The sequence below is a fragment of the Taudactylus pleione genome, unplaced genomic scaffold (assembly GCF_031769625.1).
Source record: "Taudactylus pleione unplaced genomic scaffold, aTauple2 ptg000296l, whole genome shotgun sequence".
NCBI lineage: Eukaryota > Metazoa > Chordata > Amphibia > Anura > Myobatrachidae > Taudactylus > Taudactylus pleione.
In genome coordinates this window covers 10,020,372-10,043,576 of record NW_028284698.1, presented here as the reverse complement: position 1 = coordinate 10,043,576, position 23,205 = coordinate 10,020,372, and the positions used below count along the sequence as shown (strand labels likewise).

Below are 23,205 nucleotides of genomic sequence, written 5' to 3'. Positions count from 1 at the left end.
CCTCCGATGCAGTTTCACTGGCCCTGGCAGTGTAGTTTTGGATTTAGGATTACTCAGTGGTCCAATGGCCGCCTGATGTTCACGTAGTGGATCCAACGTCAGACTGGCACACAGGGGTAAAGGGGAAATCCTGTGGGCCCCACTGCCTGAGAATCCACCCCCTCCTATAGTGGTCAGGTTCCATTATACGTTGTTACTCTATTAGATGGTCAGTTGCTTAGTGGAGCAGTAGGGCCGTACCTAGGGTGGCCGCACACCGCAATTTGTATTTGTCGGGCCACCCGCTGCTTTGTATATCAGCAGCGGTGCGCGTGTGCGCCTGGCTCATTCACTGCAGCCCTGCCGGCTGGCTGGCTCAGCTGTCACTAACAGCTCTGCCTCCCCTGCTTCCACACTCAGCGCACTTTCTTTCTGTATGTACAGGAGAGACATCATGACATCTCTCCTCACCAGTTTCCAGTCTCCACACTCCCACAGTGGCAAGAAGAGTGAGGAGCTGTTTTTTTCTGGGAGCGCAGGCAGCGTCTAGTACAGTGACAGAGAGTGTGTTTATACACAAGGCAGCAGGCAGAATCCGCCCTCAGTCCGCTCCAGACACAATCGTCAGTCTCTGTGACTGGTCAAGGTATCAATGACCAGGTGAGTGCTGACTGCATACTGTACAGGGCCAGATGTTACTAAGCTCTGAAAAGTGATAAAGTGGAGAGTGATAAACCACCAGCCAATCAGCTCCCAACTGTCATTTTTCAAACACAGCCTGTAACATGACAGTTGGGAGCTGAGTGGCTGGCCATTTATCACTCTCCACTTTATCACTTGTCAGAGCTTAGTACATCTCCCCATGTATGGGAGAGAGTTCTGGCGAGGGTAAGGGGGATGGGGGAGGATATTTCTACTATGTGGCATAATGTGTAAGAGGGGATTTCTACTGTGTGGTATATAATGTGTAAAGGGGGAAATTCTACTGTGTGGCATAATGTGTATGGAGCATTACTACTGTGGTCATAAATAATGTGTAAGGTTAATTACTAATGTGTGGCGTAATGTGTAAGGGGCACTACTACTGTGTAGCTGAACATGTATAAGGGACACTACTATGTAGTGTAATGTAAATAAGGGCACTACTGTGTGGCTTAATGTGAATGGAAAATACTATTGTTTGGCCATGCCCCTTCCCCCATGAGACCACGTCCCCTTTTTGGTGCGCACATCTCCGGTGCGCACTGTCCCTGTTTACAATATAGAGGGATGGAGGGGCGCCAATGCTCTCGCTGGCTCAAGGCACCAAAATGTCTAATTACAGCTCTGTGGAGCAGGACTACAGATGAACATGGGTGCTTGGTTCGCTTCTAAAGAAACTACACCAAGATTTGCCCTCCAGCCATTCAAAGTAGATGTTTATAACACAACTCTGCCCCCTCCTCTTGTGACTGTGGGCTTTAACATAATGGACACCATTCCTGCTATTGATTGGAAAGGCATTGCAGCTCTTCAGTCATTCACTAACTTACAGTTAGGTCATCCCAGTGGTAAGAGCTTAGATAGCTGATTTTTTCTTTACAATCCCATGTATTCACCTTTACTAGATCTAATGCAAATCTCATTAAGTTTTAGACACTGGCCGGTCAGTGCCGGGTCCAGAGCCATAACTAGACTCTGGTGCCCTGTGTCAGAGAGAGATTTGTTGCCCAAACCCCCCCCTCCCTGTTTTTAAATAGGGACATAGGGCATCTAAAAAAGGGCCATGGCTTTATGGGGAAGGGCCAGGGAAGAGATAGGGGAGGTCAAGAGATGCTGGGGATAAAATAAGAGGAAGCTACAAGTAGGAATCCTAATAATCAGGAAAATTGACAGGCCCAAACAGCGCCCCCTGCCCTGCAGTTCCTTGTGCCATGCCACAGGCAGAGGTGTAGCATGTAGCCAAGGCGTCCGGAGCACGTGCGTGCTATGGCGCTCCCCCCCGCCTCAAGTGTTCCAGGGAGGAGGCGGGTCCATATGGGATTAAACAAGTAAACAGAAGTAAAAATAAGGATTAGGGGCAGCATCACAGTGAGGCATGGAGGGATAAATATATTCTGCCTTCTTCCTCCGTCTCTCCATCCTCCTGCCCCAGCTTTCCAGCCTCCTTCCGTATCACTCCAGTCAGCTTCTGTAGTAGTACCCCTTATGCAGGGCCTTCTGTAGTGCCCATATGCAGTGCCCCTATAGTTGTGCCCATATGCATTGCCCCCTGTAGTGGTGCCCATATGCCATGCCCCCTGTAGCCATGCCCATATGCAGTGCCCCCTGTAGTGGTTCCCATCTGCAGTGCCCCTTGTAGTTGAGCCCATATGCATAGCCCCTTGTAGTGGTGCCCATATGCAGTGCCCCCTGTAGTGGTGCCTATATGCAGTGCCCCCTGTAGTGGTGCCATATGCAATGTTCCCTGTAGTGGTTCCCATATGCAGTGCCCCTTGTAATGGTGCCCATATGCAGTGCCACCTGTAGGGGTTTCCATCTGCAGTGCCCACTGTAGTTGAGCCCATATGCATTGCCCCTTGTAGTGGTGCCCATATGCAGTGCCCCCTGTAGTGGTGCCCATATGCAATGTACCCTGTAGTGGTGCCCGTATGCATTGCCCCTTGTAGTGGTGCCCATCTGCAGTGCCCCCTGTAGTGGTTCCCATCTGCAGTGCCCCCTGTAGTTGAGCCCATATGCATTGCCCCTTGTAGTGGTACCCATATGCATTGCCCCTTGTAGTGGTACCCATATGCCATGACCCTTGTAATGGTGCCCATATGCAATGCCCCCTGTAGTGGTTCCCATCTGCAGTGCCCCCTGTAGTTGAGCCCATATGCATTGCCCCTTGTAGTGGTTCCCATCTGCAGTGCCCCCTGTAGTTGAGCCCATATGCATTGCCCCTTGTAGTGGTGCTCATATGCAGTGCCCCCTGTAGTGGTGCTCATATGCAGTGCCCCCTGCATATGGTGCCCATATGCAATGTTCCCTGTAGCGGTGCCCATATGCAGTCCCCCCTGTAGTGGTTCCCATATGCAGTGCCCCCTGTAGTGGTACCCATATGCAATGCCCCCTGTAGTGGTGCCCATATGCAGTGCCCCCTGTAGTGGTGCCCGTATGCAGTGCCCCCTGTATAGGTGCCCATATGCAGTGCCCCCTGTATAGGTGCCCCTTAAAGTAGTGCTGCTGGAGCCCCCCCTACCCCCACCCCAGTACTTATCTGATCCATCGCGGCCGTCGTCTGGGCCGTTTTTCCTGCTGCCGCGCTGACTGGATCTTACTAGATCCAGCAGGCACGACCGCACAGGCTCCTCTACGCATGGGTGATGTCATGATGTCACCCGCGCACTGCATCACTGGGAACGCTGGCCTCTGAAGAAATCGGAGGCTTCCTTAGCCTCTGATCACTTCAGAGGCCAGCGTTCACATTGCAGTAGGGAAGCAACGGCCCCCGGTGCCTCTGGACACCTTCAGCGCCTGGAGCTTGCACTCTACTGGAACCGACCTCCCTACGCCCCTGGCCACAAGTCGCACTACTCTAGTTACGGCCCTGCCTGTATCCCTTATCACATGTACAGTGCAGTAGTGTGGTATATATTGACAGGACCACCATCATGTGGTTCATTATTATACATGTTACCTTACATTCCCAGGACTCTGGTGTATTCACTACAGTGCATTGTTGTTAGAAATCTGGAACAGTATCATGCATGTACTTTCAGAATTTACTTTATATATTTATAAACGGGCCAAGACCAATGCACTCTGATGGAAAGCCAAGGCTCTGTGGTGGCTGTCCACACCCTCATTGGTGGCTGTCCACATCCCTTAAGCATGGACCCAGTCCAACGTGGAGTGGATCTTATGCTGCGTGTTTGAACACAGCCAGCGGATATGAGGAAGCCAGCAGTGGGCGTCATTTTACAAAACACACCACCTGCAGCATTAGCATATGTACTCATACCACTGCAACCGAAGTCGCAGTACTGATCCACACTGCATCCACCTCAGAATCATCCCCATGGTACAATAAGCTTTTAGTCAAGACAGTCTTCATTAGCTCCATCACATTCTTACTGGATCCCTAAACAGTTATGCTGTAAAATGTGAACACAGATTTTTCTGCTGGTACCTCTCAGTTATTTGCGGTGAGTTCAAAGGCTGGGGAGATACACGTGTAAAAACTAGAGATGAGCGGGTTCGGTTTTCAGAGATCCGAACCCACCCGAATTTTGTAGATCCGAGTCGGATCCAAACCGGCTCGGATATTTCCGCCTTACTCGGATCTTTCAAATCGAGGCAAAACCATAGAGACAAAATCTCGTGGCTCGCAAGCTTTCGTCTCTATATATAAGGGACGCGGCGAGCGCCATTTCACTCCGGCTGTGGAGACTGAACAGGGAGGGTGGGTAGTGTATTGCTAGGGAGAGGTGATGTGCTGTTCTGTGCTGTGTCCTGAGCTGGTGCTGATCCATTCTGGGCTGGTGTTGTTGTGCTGTCTGCTGTGTCCATCTGGGCTGTTGCTGATCCATCAGGGCTGGTGCTACTGCTGTCACTGTGCTGACTGCTGTGTCCATCTGGGCTGTTGCTGATCCATCTGGGCTGGTGCTGTCTGCTGTGTCCATCTGGGCCCAAGTTCTGGACCCCCCCGAAAAAATTAAAATATTTTTTTTGGTGTAATATATATTTGTGTGCGTGTTAGGCTTAACCGCACAAGATCTAGCAAGTCAGCAACGCAACATAGTGCTGCCCGACTCCAGTCGTCATCAATCTGTGCTCTGGGCCCATATTGTGGACCGGCAAAAAAAAAAAACAGTGTTATTTTTTTGTCAATTTTTTTTCTGTGGGCGCACGACTGCACGTGTGTGAATTTTGTAACCGCACCTTGGTACACTATTGGTGCTTGTGACACTGCTTCAAGACCGCAGAAAATATGGAGGGCTGTCACATGACAGGAGAGCAAGGCCAAGAACCACATGTTGTAGCTGCCGCCAGCAGTGCAAGGCCATCAACTTCCTCGTCCTCTATGAAGGCCCATTCCCCAGGGTTTAAGTCACGCCATCGATATGGTAAAGCTACTTTTACTGAAGTTAAGAAAAAAAATTGAAAGGAAATTTGCCTTTAGATAAACAAAAAATTGTCAATATGCCATTCACTACACATAGTGGCAAGGAAAGGATAAGGCCTTGGCCTTTCTTTATGAAGACTGCTGGTTCTGATTGTGATAGCAAAACAACTGTGTGCCCTGAGAAATCGAAATCACAAATCCCCGAGGAGAGTGCAAGTGTGTCCGCGGTGGCCATGTGTGAGCCAGACCTAAATACTAGTGTACTGGAGGATCCTCCAAGTTCCAACATTTGTGTGCCCTCTGTAAATGTGGGGAAGGGAAGTCAACATCTTGCACACGTAATCAGTGAGGATGTTTCTGTGGAATTGCACATGGAGGAGGAGGATATTTTGGTGGTTCAAGGTGCTAAGGTTGATGAGGATGTTGATGATGAAATGTTGGTGATGAGGATGTTGATGCCGAGGATGTCCTTTGTGTAAGTAAGGCAACAGCTGTTGCCCATGGATTGAAAAATCCAAAGCCCATTGTTGTCATGCCAGGGCAAAAGACAAAAAAATTAACTTTTCACGTGTGGAATTATTTCCACCCCAATCCGGACAGCAGTTGTCAAGCCAAATGTAACCATTGCAAAGCAAGAGTGAGTAGAGGGAGGGACCTAAACTACCTAGGAACCTCCTCCTTGTTCTGTCACTTGGAACGTATTCATCAAATATCAAAGTGTATGTTGCCAAGGTCCAAAACTCAAAACGTAAGAAGTCCAGTGTCACCTACCTGCTCCCTCTCTGTGGGATCCAAGCGCCTTCGATCTCCAACACCAACACCTGCATCATCATCAACATCCTCATTTGTGATCGGAAGCAATTTAAAAAAACAATTGACTATTAAACAGTCCTTTGATAGAGGAAGTAAGTATAACAGCTGTCACCCAGTTTCACAGCGGATCACTGACGCCATGATGGCTGTGCTAGTGTTAGATGGTGAAATAATAAAAAATGAGTATGATAGTGTGGAGGAAGTGCAAAAGGAGGATGAGGGGGAAATTTGTGTCCTATCTGACGCTATGTGGATGTTGATGATAAGTATGTGGTTTGCGTAAATCAGCCACCAGTGGCAGCAGTTTTTGCTAATCATAAAAAGAAAGCCAGAAAAGCAACGTCTTGGGTGTGGAATTATTTTAACCTAAATTCTGACAACAGTTGTGAAGGCATCTGTTCCATTTGTAAAGCCAAAGTTAGCAGAGGAAGGGACGTTAACCATCTAGGCACCTCCTCCCTGTTACGTCAAATGCAGCAAGTTCATGCAATTTGTTTAACAAAATTATAATTTGTAAATTAACAACAATCAGTCCAGTATCAGCTGCCAGCAATTTGGACCAGCACATGCAATCTCCACCACCAACACCCTCATCATCAACCTCCTCCTTAATAACCGAAGGAAGTCCTTCCAAAAAATGGTTTGTGGGCTCAAACAAACCAAGGAGTTCAGCCACGAAAGCATCAGTCCTAGTGGCTACAGTGCTTGGTTTGTTATACTGTGCATGTCCTTTTTAATATCCCACATTAGAGTGGGTGGGAGGGAAAATTCCATCTTGCACCTCTTTCCTTTACATTTGACACAATTTGGGGCATTGTTGACTGACATTATTATAGTTTATTAAACTGCCATCCTGTCTGCCACTGCTGGGTGGCAATGTTTTATAGATGTCCTATATTTTTTTAAACTGTCATGCATTTGTGCTGCTGCTCTGTTGCTTACTTTAGTCAGCCAGCTCGCTGCAGCCTTTGGCTCATATTGGTGAAAAATAGTGAAATCAGTATTGTGAGCTGTGAGGTGGTTAATGCCTAGAAATGCCTGAAAATTATTGTAATTAAGGTTAATAATACCGTAGGAACAAAAACAGGCCCAAATTATGTGGTTTTAGCTGTTTATATCATAGATGAGCTGGTCCGGTTCCCTGAGAACCGGACCCACCCGAATTTCGGGGATCCGGGGCGATCCGAGCGCATCTCGGATCTCCCTGCCTGCCCCGGATCCCTGACCTGAGGCAAAACCTTGCGACCCCTCTGTTGAGTCGCGAGGTTTTGTTTTCATCGGGCTTAATGCTGATTGGCTGAGAGAGCCGTCTGTCACGGCTCTCAGCCAATAAGCGTTAAGCCCATTGAAAACACTACAAAGGAGGAAAATAAGATGCTGCCCTCCATCCCCCGCCGCCTGACACCGCCGACACCGCCGGCTCCCCCACTGGCAGCATACCCCGCTGCCGACACCACCGCTGCTGACACTCCTGCACTGCTGGCCAACATACTGAGGACACCGTCAGCTGCCCCCACACTGCCGACACTCCCACAGTGAGGACACCACCAGCTCCCCTGCACTGCCGACACAGTCAGCAAACCTGCACTGAGTACAACGCTGGCACCCCCACTCTGCCGGCACCCTGCATTGAGAACACCCCTGCACTGCCGACACAGTCAGCAAACCTGCACTGAAGAGATCGCTGGCACCCCGCTCTGCCGACACCGCCGACCCCTGCATTGAGAACTCCCCTGCACTGCCAACACAGTCAACAAACCTGCAATGAGGACAGCGCTGGCACCCCCACACTGCCGACACAGCCAGCAAACCTGCACTAAAAACACCGCTGGCACCCTCGCACTGCCGACACAGCCAGCAAACCTGCACTAAAGACACCGCTGGCACCCCCGCACTGCCAACACAACAAGCAAACCTGCACTAAAGACACCGCAGGCACCCCCGCACTGCAGACACAGCCAGCAAACCTGCACTGAAGACACCGCTGGCACCGCCGCACTGTCGACATCACCGGTACCCTTCACTGAGGACACTGCCAGCACCGCAGCACTGCCATTCCATGTACTGAGGACATCGTCAGCACCCCGCTCAGCCAACACTGTTGTCACATTAAGTGCACTATCGGTGTATCCAACCCACACTGTATGACACACTGTATCTGTGTTGGAAATTAGAAACTGAACTGCCACATGTTAGTGCCGCCCACTGTGTCACTTAGCTTAGTCAGCCAGCTAGCTGGATGCAACCTTTTGGCCTTAACTAGATTAAGCAAATAATATTGTGAGGTGGTCAAAATTGATTGGAAATTACTGGATAAAATGTTATTGAGGTTAATTATATTGTAGGAACAAAAACAGGTCCATTTTATGTGATTTTAGCTGTTTATGATTTTTTAAGAAAAAATCCAGATCAAAAACCAAAACACGAAAACAAAACACCAAGGAAAAAATTCCAAAACCAGATTCAGATCCAAAACCAGTGGAGATCCAGGTCCAAAACCAAAACCAAAACACGAGGGTCTGCGCACATCTCTAGTAAAAACACAGTTTTAAGATCAAAACTCCGGAGCATGACCAGGAATATGATAGGGGAGGGAGTATGAGGGGGAATACGATAGGGGAGTGAGTATGACATGGAATGTGATAGGGAAGAGAGTATGACAGAATACGATAGGGGAGGGAGTATGACAGGGAATACGATAGGGGAGGGAGTATGACAGGGAATACGATAGGGGAGGAAGTATGACGGGGAATACGATAGGGGAGGGAGTATGATGGGCAATACGATAGGGGAGGGAGTATGACGGGGAATATGATAGGGGAGGGAGTATGACGGGGAATATGATAGGGGAGGGAATATGAGGGGGAATATGATAGGGAAGGGAGTATGACGGGGGGTATGATAGGGGAGGGAGTATCAGGGAATATGATAGGGGAGGGAGTATGAAAGGGAGTACGATAGGGGAGGGAGTATTAGGGGAAATATGATAGGGGAGGGAGTATGACAGGGTGTATTATAGGGGAAGGAGTAGGAGGGGGAATATGATAGGGGAGGGAGTATGACAGGGAGTATGTTAGGGGAGGGAGTATGACAGGGAATATGATAGGGGAGGGAGTATGAGGGGGAATATGATAGGGGAGGGAGCATGAAAGGGAATATGATAGGGGAGGGAGTAGGACAGGGAGTATAATAGGGGAGGGAGTATGACAGGGTGTATTATAGGGGAAGGAGTAGGAGGGGGAATATGATAGGGGAGGGAGTATGACAGGGAGTATGTTAGGGGAGGGAGTATGACAGGGAATATGGTAGGCTAGAGAGTATGACAGGGAGTATGATAGGGGAGGGAGCATGACAGGGAATGTGATAGGGGAGGGAGTATGACAGGGAGTATGATAGGGGAGGGAGTATGACAGGGAATATGGTAGAGGAGGGAGTATGACAAGGAATATGATAGGGGAGGGAGTATGACAGGAAATATGGTAGGGGAGGGAGTATGACAGGGAATACAATAGGGGAGGGAGTAGGACAGGGAGTACGATAGGGGAGGGAGTATGAAAAGGAATATGATAGGGGAGGGAGTATGACAGGGAATATGATAGGGGAGGGAGTATGACAAGGAATATGATAGGGGAGGGAGCATGACAGGAAATATGATAGGGGAGGGAGCATGACAGGGAATGTGATAGGGGAGGGAGCATGACTGGGAATATGATAGGGGAGGGAGCATGACAGGGAATGTGATAGGGGAGGGAGTATGACGGGGAGTATGATAGGGGAGGGAGTTTGACGGGGAATATGATAGGGGAGGGAGTATGACAGGGAATATGATAGGGGAGGGAGAATGAGGGGGAATACGATAGGGGAGGGAGTATGACAGGGAATACGATAGGGGAGGGAGTATGACAGGGAGTACGATAGGGGAGGGAGTATGACAGGGAATATGATAGGGGAGGGAGTAAGACAGGGAATATGATAGGGGAGGGAGTATGAGAGGGAGTATGATAGGGGAGGGAGTTTGACAGGGAATGTGATAGGGGAGGGAGTATGACAGGGAGTATGGTAGGGGAGGGAGTATGACAGTGAATATGATAGGGGAGGGAGCATGACGGGGAATATGATAGGGGAGGGAGTAGGACAGGGAATATGATAGGGGAGGGAGTAGGACAGGGAATATGATAGAGGAGGGAGTAGGACAGGGAGTATAATAATGGAGGGAGTATGACAGGGAATGTGATAGGGGAGGGAGTATGACAGGGAATATGGTAGGGGAGGGAGCATGACAGGGAATGTGATAGAGGAAGGAGTATGACAGGGAGTACGATAGGGGAGGGAGTATGACAGGGAATATGATAGGGGAGGAAGTATGACAGGGAATATGATAGGGGAGGGAGTATGAGGGGGAATATGATAGGGGAGGGAGCATGACGGGGAATATGATAGGGGAGGGAGCATAACGGGGAATATGATAGGGGAGGGAGCATGACGGGGAATATGATAGGGTAGGGAGTAGGACGGGGAATATGATAGGGGAGGGAGTAGGACAGGGAATATGATAGAGGAGGGAGTAGGACAGGGAGTATAATAGGGGAGCGAGTATGACAGGGAATATAATAGGGGAGGGAGTATGATGGAGTATGATAGGGGAGGGAGCATGACAGGGAATGTGATAGGGGAGGGAGTATGACAGGGGAGGGAGTATGAGGGGGAATATGATAGGGGAGGGAGCATGAAAGGGAATGTGATAGGGGAGGGAGTATGACAGGGGAGGGAGTATGAGGGGGAATATGATAGAGGAGGGAGCATGAAAGGGAATATGATAGGGGAGGGAGTAGGACAGGGAATATGATAGGGGAGGGAGTATGAGGTGGAATATGATAGGGGAGGGAGCATGAAAGGGAATATGATAGGGGAGGGAGTATGACAGGGAGAATGATAGGGGAGGGAGTATGACAGGGAATATGATAGGGGAGGGAGTATTAGGGGAAATATGATAGGGGAGGGAGTATGACAGGGAGTATAATAAGGGAGGGAATATGACAGGGAATGTGATAGGGGAGGGAGTATGACAGGGAATATGATAGGGGAGGGCGTATGAGGGGGAATATGATAGGGGAGGGAGCATGACGCGGAATATGATAGGGGAGGGAGCATGACGGGGAATATGATAGGGGAGGGAGTAGGACGGGGAATATGATAGGGGAGGGAGTAGGACAGGGAATATGATAGAGGAGGGAGTATGACAGGGAGTATAATAGGGGAGGGAGTATGACAGGGAGTATAATATTGGAGGGAGTATGACAGGGTGTATGATAGGGGAAGGAGTAGGAGGGGGAATATGATAGCGGAGGGAGTATGACAGGGAATATGATAGGGGAGGGAGCATGACAGGGAATTTGATAGGGGATGGAGTATGACAAGGAATATGATAGGGGAGGGAGTATGACAGGGAATGTGATAGCGGAGGGAGTATGACAGGGAATATGATAGGGGAGGGAGTATGACAAGGAATATGATAGGGGAGGGAGCATGACAGGGAATGTGATAGGGGAGGGAGTATGACAGGGAATATGGTAGGGGAGGGAGTATGACAGGGAATACAATAGGGGAGGGAGTATGATAGGGGAGGGAGTATGACAGGGAATATGGTAGGGGAGGGAGTATGACAGGGAATATGATAGGGGAGGGAGCATGACAGTTGAGGCTCTGCCTGCCCTGCCTACCCTGACTGCACATCTCTGGTGCCTCTCATTTTGCCATCTCCATAGACCTACAGCTGTGCTCTTATTATACATCTTTGCTGCAGGCATGCTAAAAAGCCCCTCTGGCGCGGCAGGTCCCAAAAGACTCTGTTAGTGCCGATCGTCTTTTTTGCGTCTATTTGTGGAGAAAATTCATCTAAGTCACAATGTGATGCAACAAGAATGCACCAGCAGACGGTGCTGATTAATTTGATATGCAACACTTGTATATGTGTGTGCGACTGAGTCTCTGAATCTGTCTACAATATAGCATCCCATATACAAGTGTCGAATATCAAATTAATCGGCACACGAGTAGCACGGGACCTGGCTGCTCACTCATGTCAGGCAAGTCGCGCTGTGTGGTGTATTGAGGCTAGATGTATGAATACTTATCGTTATGCATAAGTTTATTACTAGCCCAAATAATATACATGAAATGGATTGGGTATGGGATGTATGCAGTCAGGATCCCGGCTGTCAGAATCCCGGCACCCGCACCCGGACAGGGCTAGCATACTGACACTTGTTGTTCGGTATGCTAACCCTCCCCCTCTCCCTACCCTAACCCTCCCTATTTGGTACCATATCCTTTCCCCCTCCCTGCACCCTAAACCTAACCCTCCTTCATTATTGCCTCCCTAGTGCCTAACCCAACTTACCTTCAGTATCCCGGCGGTCGGGATGCAGGCACCTGTATTGAGAGACACGGCTGCTGGGATCCTGACTGCATCCCCATGAAATAACTGTGATATTTTGTACTTAACTAAATACTGTGAATAAATACATTAATGCCCTGTTAACTCTATGGCAACTTAATTGTTCAGGATAATGCGAAGGAATCAAGATCACCCTTTGTGTGATCACCCAGAAGAAAGCAAATGAATCTCTAGCTGTGAAAACATTTCTTACAGTAAGAGCAATGTAACTATGGAACTCACTCCTACAAGAACCATTACTGTAAGACACAGTAGAGTGATAAGAGTAAATGTTTGCCTTACCTAACAAAGCAGCAAATGAATCTTCCTGATTGTAAGAGTATGGAATGAAGAAGGAATTTTCTCCCCTCTAGGTTAATTGGACTATGCCTTTCCACAACTCTTACCCAGGTTTTCTTGTGTCAAGTGGCAGCATGCTCTGGCAGCCATGAGTGTTAGCACACTTGTACAGTAGCTCTAAAATAACCAGCATACTCCAGCATATGATGGCTGCCAAGTCTTGCCGGGACCATCAATGACACATATAAATATGCTAAATTCTTACCTTTACCTATTTATTATGGGCATGGGTGTTGAGAAATGTCCCAGAGCTTTTAACACAGGGCTCTGAGGTGGCTGTTACGTTATTTGTAGTGGAACACAGGTTATAAATAGTAGACACTAGTGGATATATTCAGGATCGCCAAAGCTAAGTGGAACGCGTTCATGCCTCACTGTGGCGGTCAAACACAGTAACAATATGGCGCCACGTAGTCGCATAAAACCAAACGGCGACCATCTTGGTAAAGGAGAATGCTTTGATTATGCATTCATGCAGACAGAGCAGAACCTGACTCCATATTTCAACGTTCCCCTCGCTGCAAGCTTTTTCCATGTTACACAAACATTTTTATGTAGAGCTTTAGTTGCAGCAACCTGTAAAATAAACTTGAGGGTTAGACAAGCAAGAACATATCAAAATGTAAATTCTAGTCCACATATCTTCAGAAACATGACCAATGACTGTGATATAATCCTATTGGTAAGCACGTCAGCGGGATTTTCTCACTATCTATGTAAACAGATCCAATTTCCATAAACTCACAAATAAAATGATGCCTGATCTCAAAGTGATTGAATCTCCTATGATGCTTGGTGCAGTACAATAGATAAATTGCATCTCTATTGTCACACTCAATATTGATGGTGTCTTCCTTTTTTATAAGTCTCCATTCACTCAACGTTTCTTTAAGGTGTAGAGTTTCCTTAGCTATTATGGATTTCCATTCATCCCAGTCATTTCTAGACTTTACCTCCTGGATATTTTGGGGTTCACAGGATGTGATATTTGCAAATTCCGCACAATATCTTCTAGATGATTTTCCACTGTTTGACCTTGCAAAGGTTCTTTTTCTGTGGTTGGATTCCACGCTGGTAGTTTCTGGTTCAGATATGCCTCCAGCTGCTGGCATGTCCAATTACACATACTTGTTCTGCAATCCAATTCCAACTTTGTTTTAAGTGGTGCTGTCTCTTGGAATATAATTTTTTTTTTAGTATTTTGGATTCCAGAGTCTACATCCTTTACTCTTTTGGCAATATCCAAGCATGATAAATTTCATGGATTTGGAATCCAACTTACGTATTCTTTCTTTGGGGATGTGTACATAGGCAATACACCCAAAAGTTCTGAAATGCTTGATAATGGGCTTTCTTCCAGACCACACATCTATTGGTAACTTGTCCTTACACAAATCTGTTCTGGTGTGTATGCAATAGTCAGTTGATGTTTAATGCAATGCTTCTTTAGGAATATTTCCACATCTTTGTTTAGATATTCTCCTCAATTGTCAGACCTCAAGACTTTTAATTGTAACCAGTTTGAGTTTACACTGATTTCTTGTAGTCTGCAATCTTGCTCATCACTTCTATCTTGTAATTGATTAAATAAATGTTTGTCACTCTCGTGAAATCATAGATGAATGTTATAAAATATCTGTATCCACTTATTGATTTAACTTCCAGTGGACCACACACATCTTTATTCACCAATTCCAAGGGTCATTCAGCTCTACTTGCTGATTTCAGAAATAGGCAACGGCATTGCTTGCCTGTTATACAGCTTTCACACATTGATTTCTTTGTATCAATCATGGATATTCCTGTAACCATCCCGCCAAGGACAAGGTGACCTAACCCTTTGTAGCTGTAAGTACTTCATTGCACATTCCTGATTGTTATAGGATCACACATATTCAATGTAGTGAACCACTCAGGATTACAACTGAAATGTCTTGTAGCAACTGAGTCAACATACTAACAACATTTTCTGTTACAGTCTGTGACATTCAAAGCTGACTTATTTTTTCTGTGGTACTTCTTACTTTGTGTAGCATTTACAATTTTAGGTTTGCATTCAGACACTTTGTGTCCTCTCTTATGACATACATAACACTTGTGCTTGGATATTCTGGGCTGTTCACTTTTGGTGTGTAGTACCGTATTCTAAGCACTTAATTGGCACACGTTATTGGTACTATTGTAGTTTTGATCAGACAATTTCTGTAGATAGTGCGGCTGTATTAGCCTCAAATGCTACTTCTAGTATATCTAATACAGGTATCAAGTTCTGTAGTATTGCAATGGTGATCTACTCATCATCATCTTGGACTACTACTGATGTTAATTGCTGGGCTATGGACATAATTTTATCACTGTAGTCACTCATACTTGTGCATTCACTCAACTTGATATTATACAATATATGCCTCAGATTAATTCTTTTCATCAGACCCTTATCCTCATACGCTGCCTGTAGGGCTGTCCACATTTCTTTAGCTGCCATTTTCCCATGTATGATAGAATAAACAAGCTATTCAACACTTAGGCCTATTGTTCCCATGGCTTTCTATAAATCATCTGGGTTTGGACTGTCATCTGGGTTAATTGTAACTTTCCTCAACCTCTTTCACTTAAGTTGCATTTCCATTGCAAATTTCCATGTGGCATAATCCACTGAGCCTTTTAGCTTAATAAAACCCATCATGGATGCAGCTCCTGTATACATGCTGCGCACTGAAACACTTATGCAGCCTCACTGATTTACTTTGGTGGCATATGTTGATTCTCCTCTTTATGTATACGCTCATTTATGGTCTAAAGGTAGCTTTTAAAGGTGCAGCGGGTTCATTTTCTAAGTAAATAAGTATGCAGCTAGGCGCTATTAAGGTACTTGCTATACCCCAAGCTGCTGGTCACATTGGGGGTATCCACACCCCCCATTTGCAAATATCTAAATAAAATATGTGTCCAAGTGCTCCAGAGTATTGGAAATTATAGTAATTATTAGTGTCAGTATTTGTGTGCCAATTAAACTGTGTTAAAATGTTGAATTGTTCCAATCGTGCCTTAGCTCAGTGAGTGTTATCCTTACAGAATGTTCAGTCCCAAAATCTCTGGAAGGGTGTTTTTAATTATATATATAGATACTGGATGCAATAACTGTAGGCTGGATATTCATCCTAATAGGGATTGTCTTTATGGTACACTACAGTTCAAAAGTTAGGGGTCACTTAAAATTTTCCTTATTTTTGAAAGAAAAGCAGTTTTTTCAATTTTTCAATGAAGATAGCACTAAATTAATCAGATATACACTCTATACATTGTTAATGTGGTAAATGACTATACTAGCTGCAAACGTCTGTTTTTTAAAGGAATATCTACATAGGTGTATAGAGGTCCATTTCCAGCAACCATCACTCCAGTGTTCTAATGGTACATTGTGTTTACTAAGCCCGTTAGAAGACGAATGGATGATTAGAAAACCCTTGTGCAATTATGTTAGCACAGCTGAAAACGGGTTTGCTCGTTAGAGAAGCTATAAAACTGGCCTTCCTTTGAGCTAGTTGAGTATCTGGAACATCACATTTGTGGGTTCGATTATTCTCTCCAAATGGCCAGAAAAAGAGAACTTTCATGTGAAACTTGACAGTCTATTCTTGTTCTTAGAAATGAAGGCTATTCCATAAGAGAAATTGCCAAGAAACTGATCATTTCCTACAATGGTGTGTACTACTCCCTACAGATAACAGCACAAACAGGCTCTAACCAGAGTATTAAGAGAGGTGGGAGGCCCCAGTGCACATCTGTGCAAGAAGACAAGTACATTCTCTAGTTTGAGAAATAGACGCCTCACAAGTCCTCAACTGGCAGCTTAATTAAATGGTACCCGCAAAACACCAGTGTCAATGTCTACAGTGAAGAGACGACTCCGGGAAGCTGGCATCTAGGCAGAGTGGCAAAGAAAAACCCATATCTTAGACTGGCCAATAAAAGGAAAAGATTAATATGGGCAAAAGAACACAGCCATTGGACAGAGGAAGATTGGAAAAAAGTGTTATGGACAGAGGAATCGAAGTTTGAGGTGTTTAGATCACACAGAAGAACATTTGTGAGATGCAGAACAAGTGAAAAGATGCTGGAAGAGTGCCTGACGCCATCTGTCAAGCATGGTGGAGGTAATGTGATGGTCTGGGGCTGCTTTGGTGCTGGTAAAGTGGGAGATTTGTACAAGGTAAAAGGGATTTTGAATAAAGAAGGCTATCACTCCATTTTGCAACACCATGCCATACCCTGTGGACAGCGCTTGATTGGAGCCAATTTCCTCCTCCAACCTGACAATGATCCAAAGCACACCATCCAAATTATGCAAGAACTATTTAGGGAAGAAGCAGGCAGCTGGTATTCTGACTGTAATGGAGTGGCCATCGCAGTCACCAAATCTCAACCCCATTGAGCTGTTGTGGGAGCAGCTTGACCGTATGGTACGCAAGAAGTGCCCATCAAGGCAATCCAACTTGTGGGAGGTGCTTCAGGAAGCGTGGGGTGAAATTTCTTCACATTACCTCAACAAATTAACAACTAGGATGCCAAAGGTCTGCAATGCTGTAATTGCTGCAAAAGGAGCATTCTGTGACGAAAGCAAAGTTTGAAGGACAATATTATTATTTTAAATAAAAATCATTATTTCTAACCTTGCCAATGTCTTGACTATATGTTCTATTCATTTTGCAACTCATTTGATAAATAAAAGTCAGTTTTCATGTAAAACACAAAATTGTCTGGGTGACCCCAAACTTTTGAATGGTAGTGTATGCCCAAATAATATGTCCACTTATATGTAAAAAGTCTCCAATAGTTAGATGATGCTGTACACATCTGCTCCTCCTCTCCACCTCAAAATTACAGATAGCACAGCATCAGGGAACTTAGGACACTATGGTGCAATATGCAATGTAAGTTCTGTGTACTCACCGAATCTTGCTACTGTATTTCTGACAGTAGAGCCGCTGTATTTGAGACAGGTCAGACCTGCCCAAGGGCTGCATGGCTAGTTGATGTGCATCAATGTTACCGATCTTTATGCAGGTACATGAGGTTGGACACAGATGAGAAGGCAGCAGTGAGCATCACTATGCTTGGGTAAACTTTCAAACTATTAGCATAATTTTGCAGCTGCAGTCCTTGCGAAATTGCAGCTGAGATTGCATTAGTGGCCATCTCTGAATCAGAGACGCAGCATCGATCGCAGATAATTTAATGTTAGCAATCCTGAGTAACTCTGGTTGAGCAAAATGGCCGCAGGAACTAAGACGTCGGAGCCCTGTTCACTGTGTATGGGATCGCAGACGTAGGATGTGACATGCCCCCGAAATGGTCATCACACACATATTTTGAGCCAACACTGCCCATTGCCTCCCCCAAACTCCCTGACTGTTGATCACACTATGAATAAACAGTTGTTGCAAGCGATTATTGCAATGTACTGCACCTTGACACGTGCTCAGTGTGACTCGGACGCATGTGCAGACAACCGATTATCACTCAACTGCGAAAACATCAGCATAGTGTGCAATTCTGAATCAAGCCCAAAGTGTCATGTTATTGGGTGAGATTGGCCTGGCCATAATAACAGCCACTTTTTATGGATTGTTAATATGGAGAGTATAAAGATTTTTTTTTTATCTATTTGTACATTATAATTAAAAATAGACAATCTAAGCAATTTCATGTTCATAGAATGTAATTCCTTGCTCAGTGTAGTACTACACAATTTGGAAGCAATCAACATGGCTACTGCCAGAGAGGAAAAGCTGTGATTGTAGCGGATCGTCAACTGGATTGCCATTATAACTTTAAACGTGCTGCTGACCAGTTACACTGTTAATACAGTTTAATGCTCTAAGCATCATATTACCCATGTCATCATCATGGCGCATGCATTCCGAAATCTACATAGTCGCTGTCAACAGTAGTTTACATAGTCACTGTTGCTAAAACATATCCATCCCAATTTTATATCTGGTTAGAGTTCTTCAAGGTTGTTGTTATTTAACATTTATGAAAGTATATATTAATTACACAAAAAATTAGCACAGATACAGTGATTTCATAAATAGAAAAATTATACTGTAACTTAGAAACATAGAATTTGATAGCAGATTATAACCACTTGACCCATCTATCTAGTCTGCCCCTAACAATAGTCACTATAAATAAAGAATAGTCAATATGGATGAGTTAGACTCTTTTTATTGAATATTTAATAACAGCGATGGCATTTAGTAGAAAGGATAGTAAAACTAAATGAACAGGACAGCAGATAAAATAAATAATATGATGCGAATTACAAATGTAGTGTATGCAGTGTCGGACTGGGGAATGAAGGGCCTACCGGGAAAATGCAGTCATAGGGGCCCATATTTAGTGCTGTAGCCAGCCTCAAAAGGGAGTGTGGCCAGCCTCCACAGAGAGAGCATGGACTGGGCTCCTTAAAAATGTATATATAGTGAATACTTCTAGTGCATGCATGATAAAGTACCAGATTAATAACAGCAGTGCATTGTAGAAAATACACCATAGTCCTGTGCAGTATAATGTAACGTATGTATAATGTATAGTTCGAGTGCACAGTCTTGAACCTGATCCCTAGAGGAGGGGGTGGGCCCACAGGCAGTGGGGCCCACCGGGGGATTCCCCTGTACCACTGTGGGCCAGTCCAACCCTCAGTGTATGTACCATTTTGCTATACTGTTTTCCAATACACCTTATGTTGCCTTGCAGTTTATTCCCCAGAGGATACATCTTGTCTGTGTGTCTTCTAGAGATCAGATTGTTTCGCATTTCATACAGTAGATGTGCAGCTAGAAAAACAAGTTTGAGCTGTGCAATAATTTGAAAACTCTTTGCAATAATTTTGCTTTCCTTTTTCATTACAGAAGTGTGATGCCTGTGAGACAGATTATCAAGAAAGAACACGTTTCATAAGCTCCTCAGTGACCAACAGGACATTTTCTGACCAAATCAATCTTGTTAAAATGTGATGGATTATTTTTACTTTACAAAGCCAATTCTGGATAAAACCATAATGATAAAGCGGATTAACAGCAGTGAGCACTTTGGAACTGACACATAATTAATAATTATGGCTGGTATTATGCTGTATCTCAGGAAAAAGGACTGGATTGGCTTCTAATATATAACCAATTGGAACACCAGTATCACTAAGTAACTGTAGGCCTTCTCATTAGTACATTTATTTTATACTAATTTGCACAGGATTGCTACAGCAACATCAGTAGTAACTATTCAGTAGTATCTCAAGCTATGACTGAAGCCTATTTCAAATTCCGCGGAAACCGAACTATCTATGTTCAGCAGTTCCCAACAGTAGCCACTGAAGCAACTGCCACAACCACGGATAAATATTCTAACCTGTACATGTATGTGGGATTGTTCCTAGGTCTTCTTGCTGTGCTGCTGGTTCTGTTGTTTACAATGCTGTTACGTCTCAAGCATGTAATCTCCCCTATCACCACTAATACAGAAAGCACCGACATGCCACAGTTCACCGATGTGGAAATGCAAGGGAGGTCTCCGAGTGCCTAGTGGATTTTTATATGCATGGAAACAACACTCAAGAACAATTCAACAAACAGACATGCACAACTGCAATATGCTTAATTGTCCTGTTGAACCTATGATTGCTGCACAGCATAGCAGGAGCAATGCAGCCTTAGCAAGCATTCCCATGTCCAATAGAAATATCACGACCTGTAAACTTTTCCTACATATAATGTTCATTTTAAGATGACGACATATATTTTGGTACATTTTTTGTTTTCATGCAATGTTACCGATGCAGCACAAACATCTGTTGCAAAGAACTTGATTTATCAAACCATCTAAAGAGGACAATCAGCTGTGTTTCCTATAGCAACCATACAGATTATTGTTATCATTTAATACATTGTACTAGATAAATGATAGCTAGAAGCTGATTGATTGCTACAGTATGAGCAATACCTCCACTTGTCCTGTGTAAGTTTGATAAATCTCCCCGTTAATTATCTTGTACTCCCCTACTTCTTGGGCTACCTCTCCAGGAGAACCCAGAGGGATGGTTCAAGGACAAGTGTGGAGTGATGTGAGCTGTATCCTCATGACCCCACCCCCATACTGCACGTAACGCTGTGTCATTGCGCAGTTGGAAGTTGGGCTATGCTGAAGCAGTGTCGTGCAGTGGGGATCAGGGACTATGGCGGGGCCAATCAAATCATCAAGTCTGCACAATTCACAAATGAGAAGCGGGATCTGGGAGGATGGCTACTCTCCCAGGAGGACTGCCGCACATCTATTGTCACTGAAGGTTTTGCAATCAGGGTGATGAAAGTCAACTTGAAAACATGTAATCAAATTTCAATTATTATATAAATACAATGGTTATTTATATATGCCTTAATTATTTCTTTTCATTTAGGTTTTGTTTTCAAGACAGTAGAGGTCACTTAATAAGCACAACATAAATTTTCCTATTTAATCACTTGAGAGCCGATTTCGGAGTTGTTTGCAAGTCGGCTGCAATTACTCTACACTCTGTGTGCAGGGAATGAAATGCGGCTATTCGCCCATATGCAGAGTTATACACATCTATATGAGCTTTCCAAGCCATACGCTTTATTTCATAGCCGTTATCACTATCTGCTCACACTTTCACCAGCCCTCTCCTTGGTGTAAGAGAGATGTCTGAAATCAGAAAGACTTCTGCATATGTATAAGCAAGCATAGCCTGCAATTCCATCAACATGTCCTCACTACACTTAGCCTATGTGAGAACACTCTCTTACACCCATTCAGACAGAAAAGGAGATGTGACGGAGATGCGTAGAACTGAGAATTGCCAGCAGAGGCGTACGGAGCATGCGCAGTTAGAAAAATCGCAAGATCCATCCGCAAAACAGACTTTAGTGCAGCACGACTTCATCCCCTAAGTGTCACTCTCCATTCAGCTTTTGGGAACTGGTCCTGTAAAACCAATCTATATAGCGACAGAAATGTGTGTAGAAAGGCCTGCTTATACGATCAGTTTAGGACTGCTCCATTAAAGAAATACGTTTACCTTTTTATCTCAAAATAATGCTTCTCCAAGATTTATTTCTGTCATATAGTATTCATGATGCATCAGGCGTATATTTATTAAAGGTATCATTATTGCATTATTGTACATTTCATGCATTATTACCACAGTCTGTTAAATAGCTTGTCAAAATTTTCAATCTTGCTTTTGCCTTTGAGCTCAATCGGAGGCACAGGAAAGAACACCTCAATCAATACAGTACATTAGAGGATGTAAAATGTGCACCACCACATACAGTAGGTCATGGGCAGATCACAGCACTTTCTATATAAATGGGTGGATTTGCACAGAAATGGGTTAATGATGCCACAAGCAGCCATTTGTACTGTGGGCCTGCCACTTTGCAGTTTTGTTAAGGTGTCAGTAATGAATAGGAATTGCTATGTCTCCATATTTCCATGGGCACCACATTGTTAATATTTGCAGTTTTGCTATTAAATATCTTGCTCCAACTTCTTTGCTAGCAAATGCATTCATTTACACCAAGTCTAAAAGGTTACATAGAGGATGTAGTTGCAGATCTCATCGATACCAAATATGGAATACAATTAGGTCCTATACGTATGAGCGTTGAAAAGACCCTGTTAAATAAAACTACCTACTTTGGTCTCAGAGCATTTTTCTTAAAACCTCCCTGGACCCTAGTGTACCACACATTAACGCTCATGAACACTGCTGGCAATGTTGAAATGAATGCAACACAACACTTGTTAATCTTTTATGGGATTATCAGTGTTAAGGAACATTTAGTAGGCTTGTAGAATTGCACAAAATGCTTAGTTTCAACGCCAATGTGTACGACTCCCCTACAGCTGTGTATTCCTTTTCAGTTATTCACCGGGAGCATTCCACATTTTCAGTGTCAATAGCTGGAACTGTCATGGGAAAACTAGGACACAGGGAAGCTCTATGTTGGAGGCATAGTATCTATAGCAATAAGTGACTGTGCACATGCAATGTCTATAATGTATCTTGCCTACACTCTGTATTCATCACTGTGTCTGCAGCCTTTCGAAGGGAAGCTAAGAAGAAATGGTTTTGTCATGTATCTTTTAAACGTGTAGCAGTGTTGTGTAATTCCATATTATGGCAAATAAACATAATAGGTTTATTCTTTATATAAAAAATATGCTATGTGTAGTGTGATTACAAAGATATATAGTATTTCCTAGCAGTATAGTACTAGAAACATTTACAGAGCCATAACTGACTAAGTTATTGACCTCTCTGGCTGCCTACTGGTTGAGATATTTTATTATTAATTTTATTATATTTATTTTGGTGAGATTGGGAGGATAGTATGCAATCCTAATTTATACATATTATCAGACTTGCATATATTCCATATTAACTGTGTGTGATATGTATATATGTGTGTGTGTATATTTTATATATATATATATATATGTATGCATA

General features: G+C 44.5%; 1 protein-coding gene across 2 annotated transcripts in view; it reads left to right on the top strand.

The window, feature by feature from the left end:
- Window positions 1-22,970, top strand: part of SERTM2 (serine rich and transmembrane domain containing 2) — a 50,590-nt gene extending 27,620 nt beyond the window's left edge. For both annotated transcript variants that reach the window (XM_088482915.1, XM_088482913.1), the window contains exon 2: window positions 19,592-22,970. In XM_088482915.1, coding sequence (XP_088339041.1) covers window positions 19,980-20,261 — 282 coding nt within the window. In that variant the 5' untranslated portion in view covers window positions 19,592-19,979 and the 3' untranslated portion in view covers window positions 20,262-22,970. The remainder of the gene's footprint in view (window positions 1-19,591) is intronic.
- Window positions 22,971-23,205: the final 235 nt, after the last annotated feature.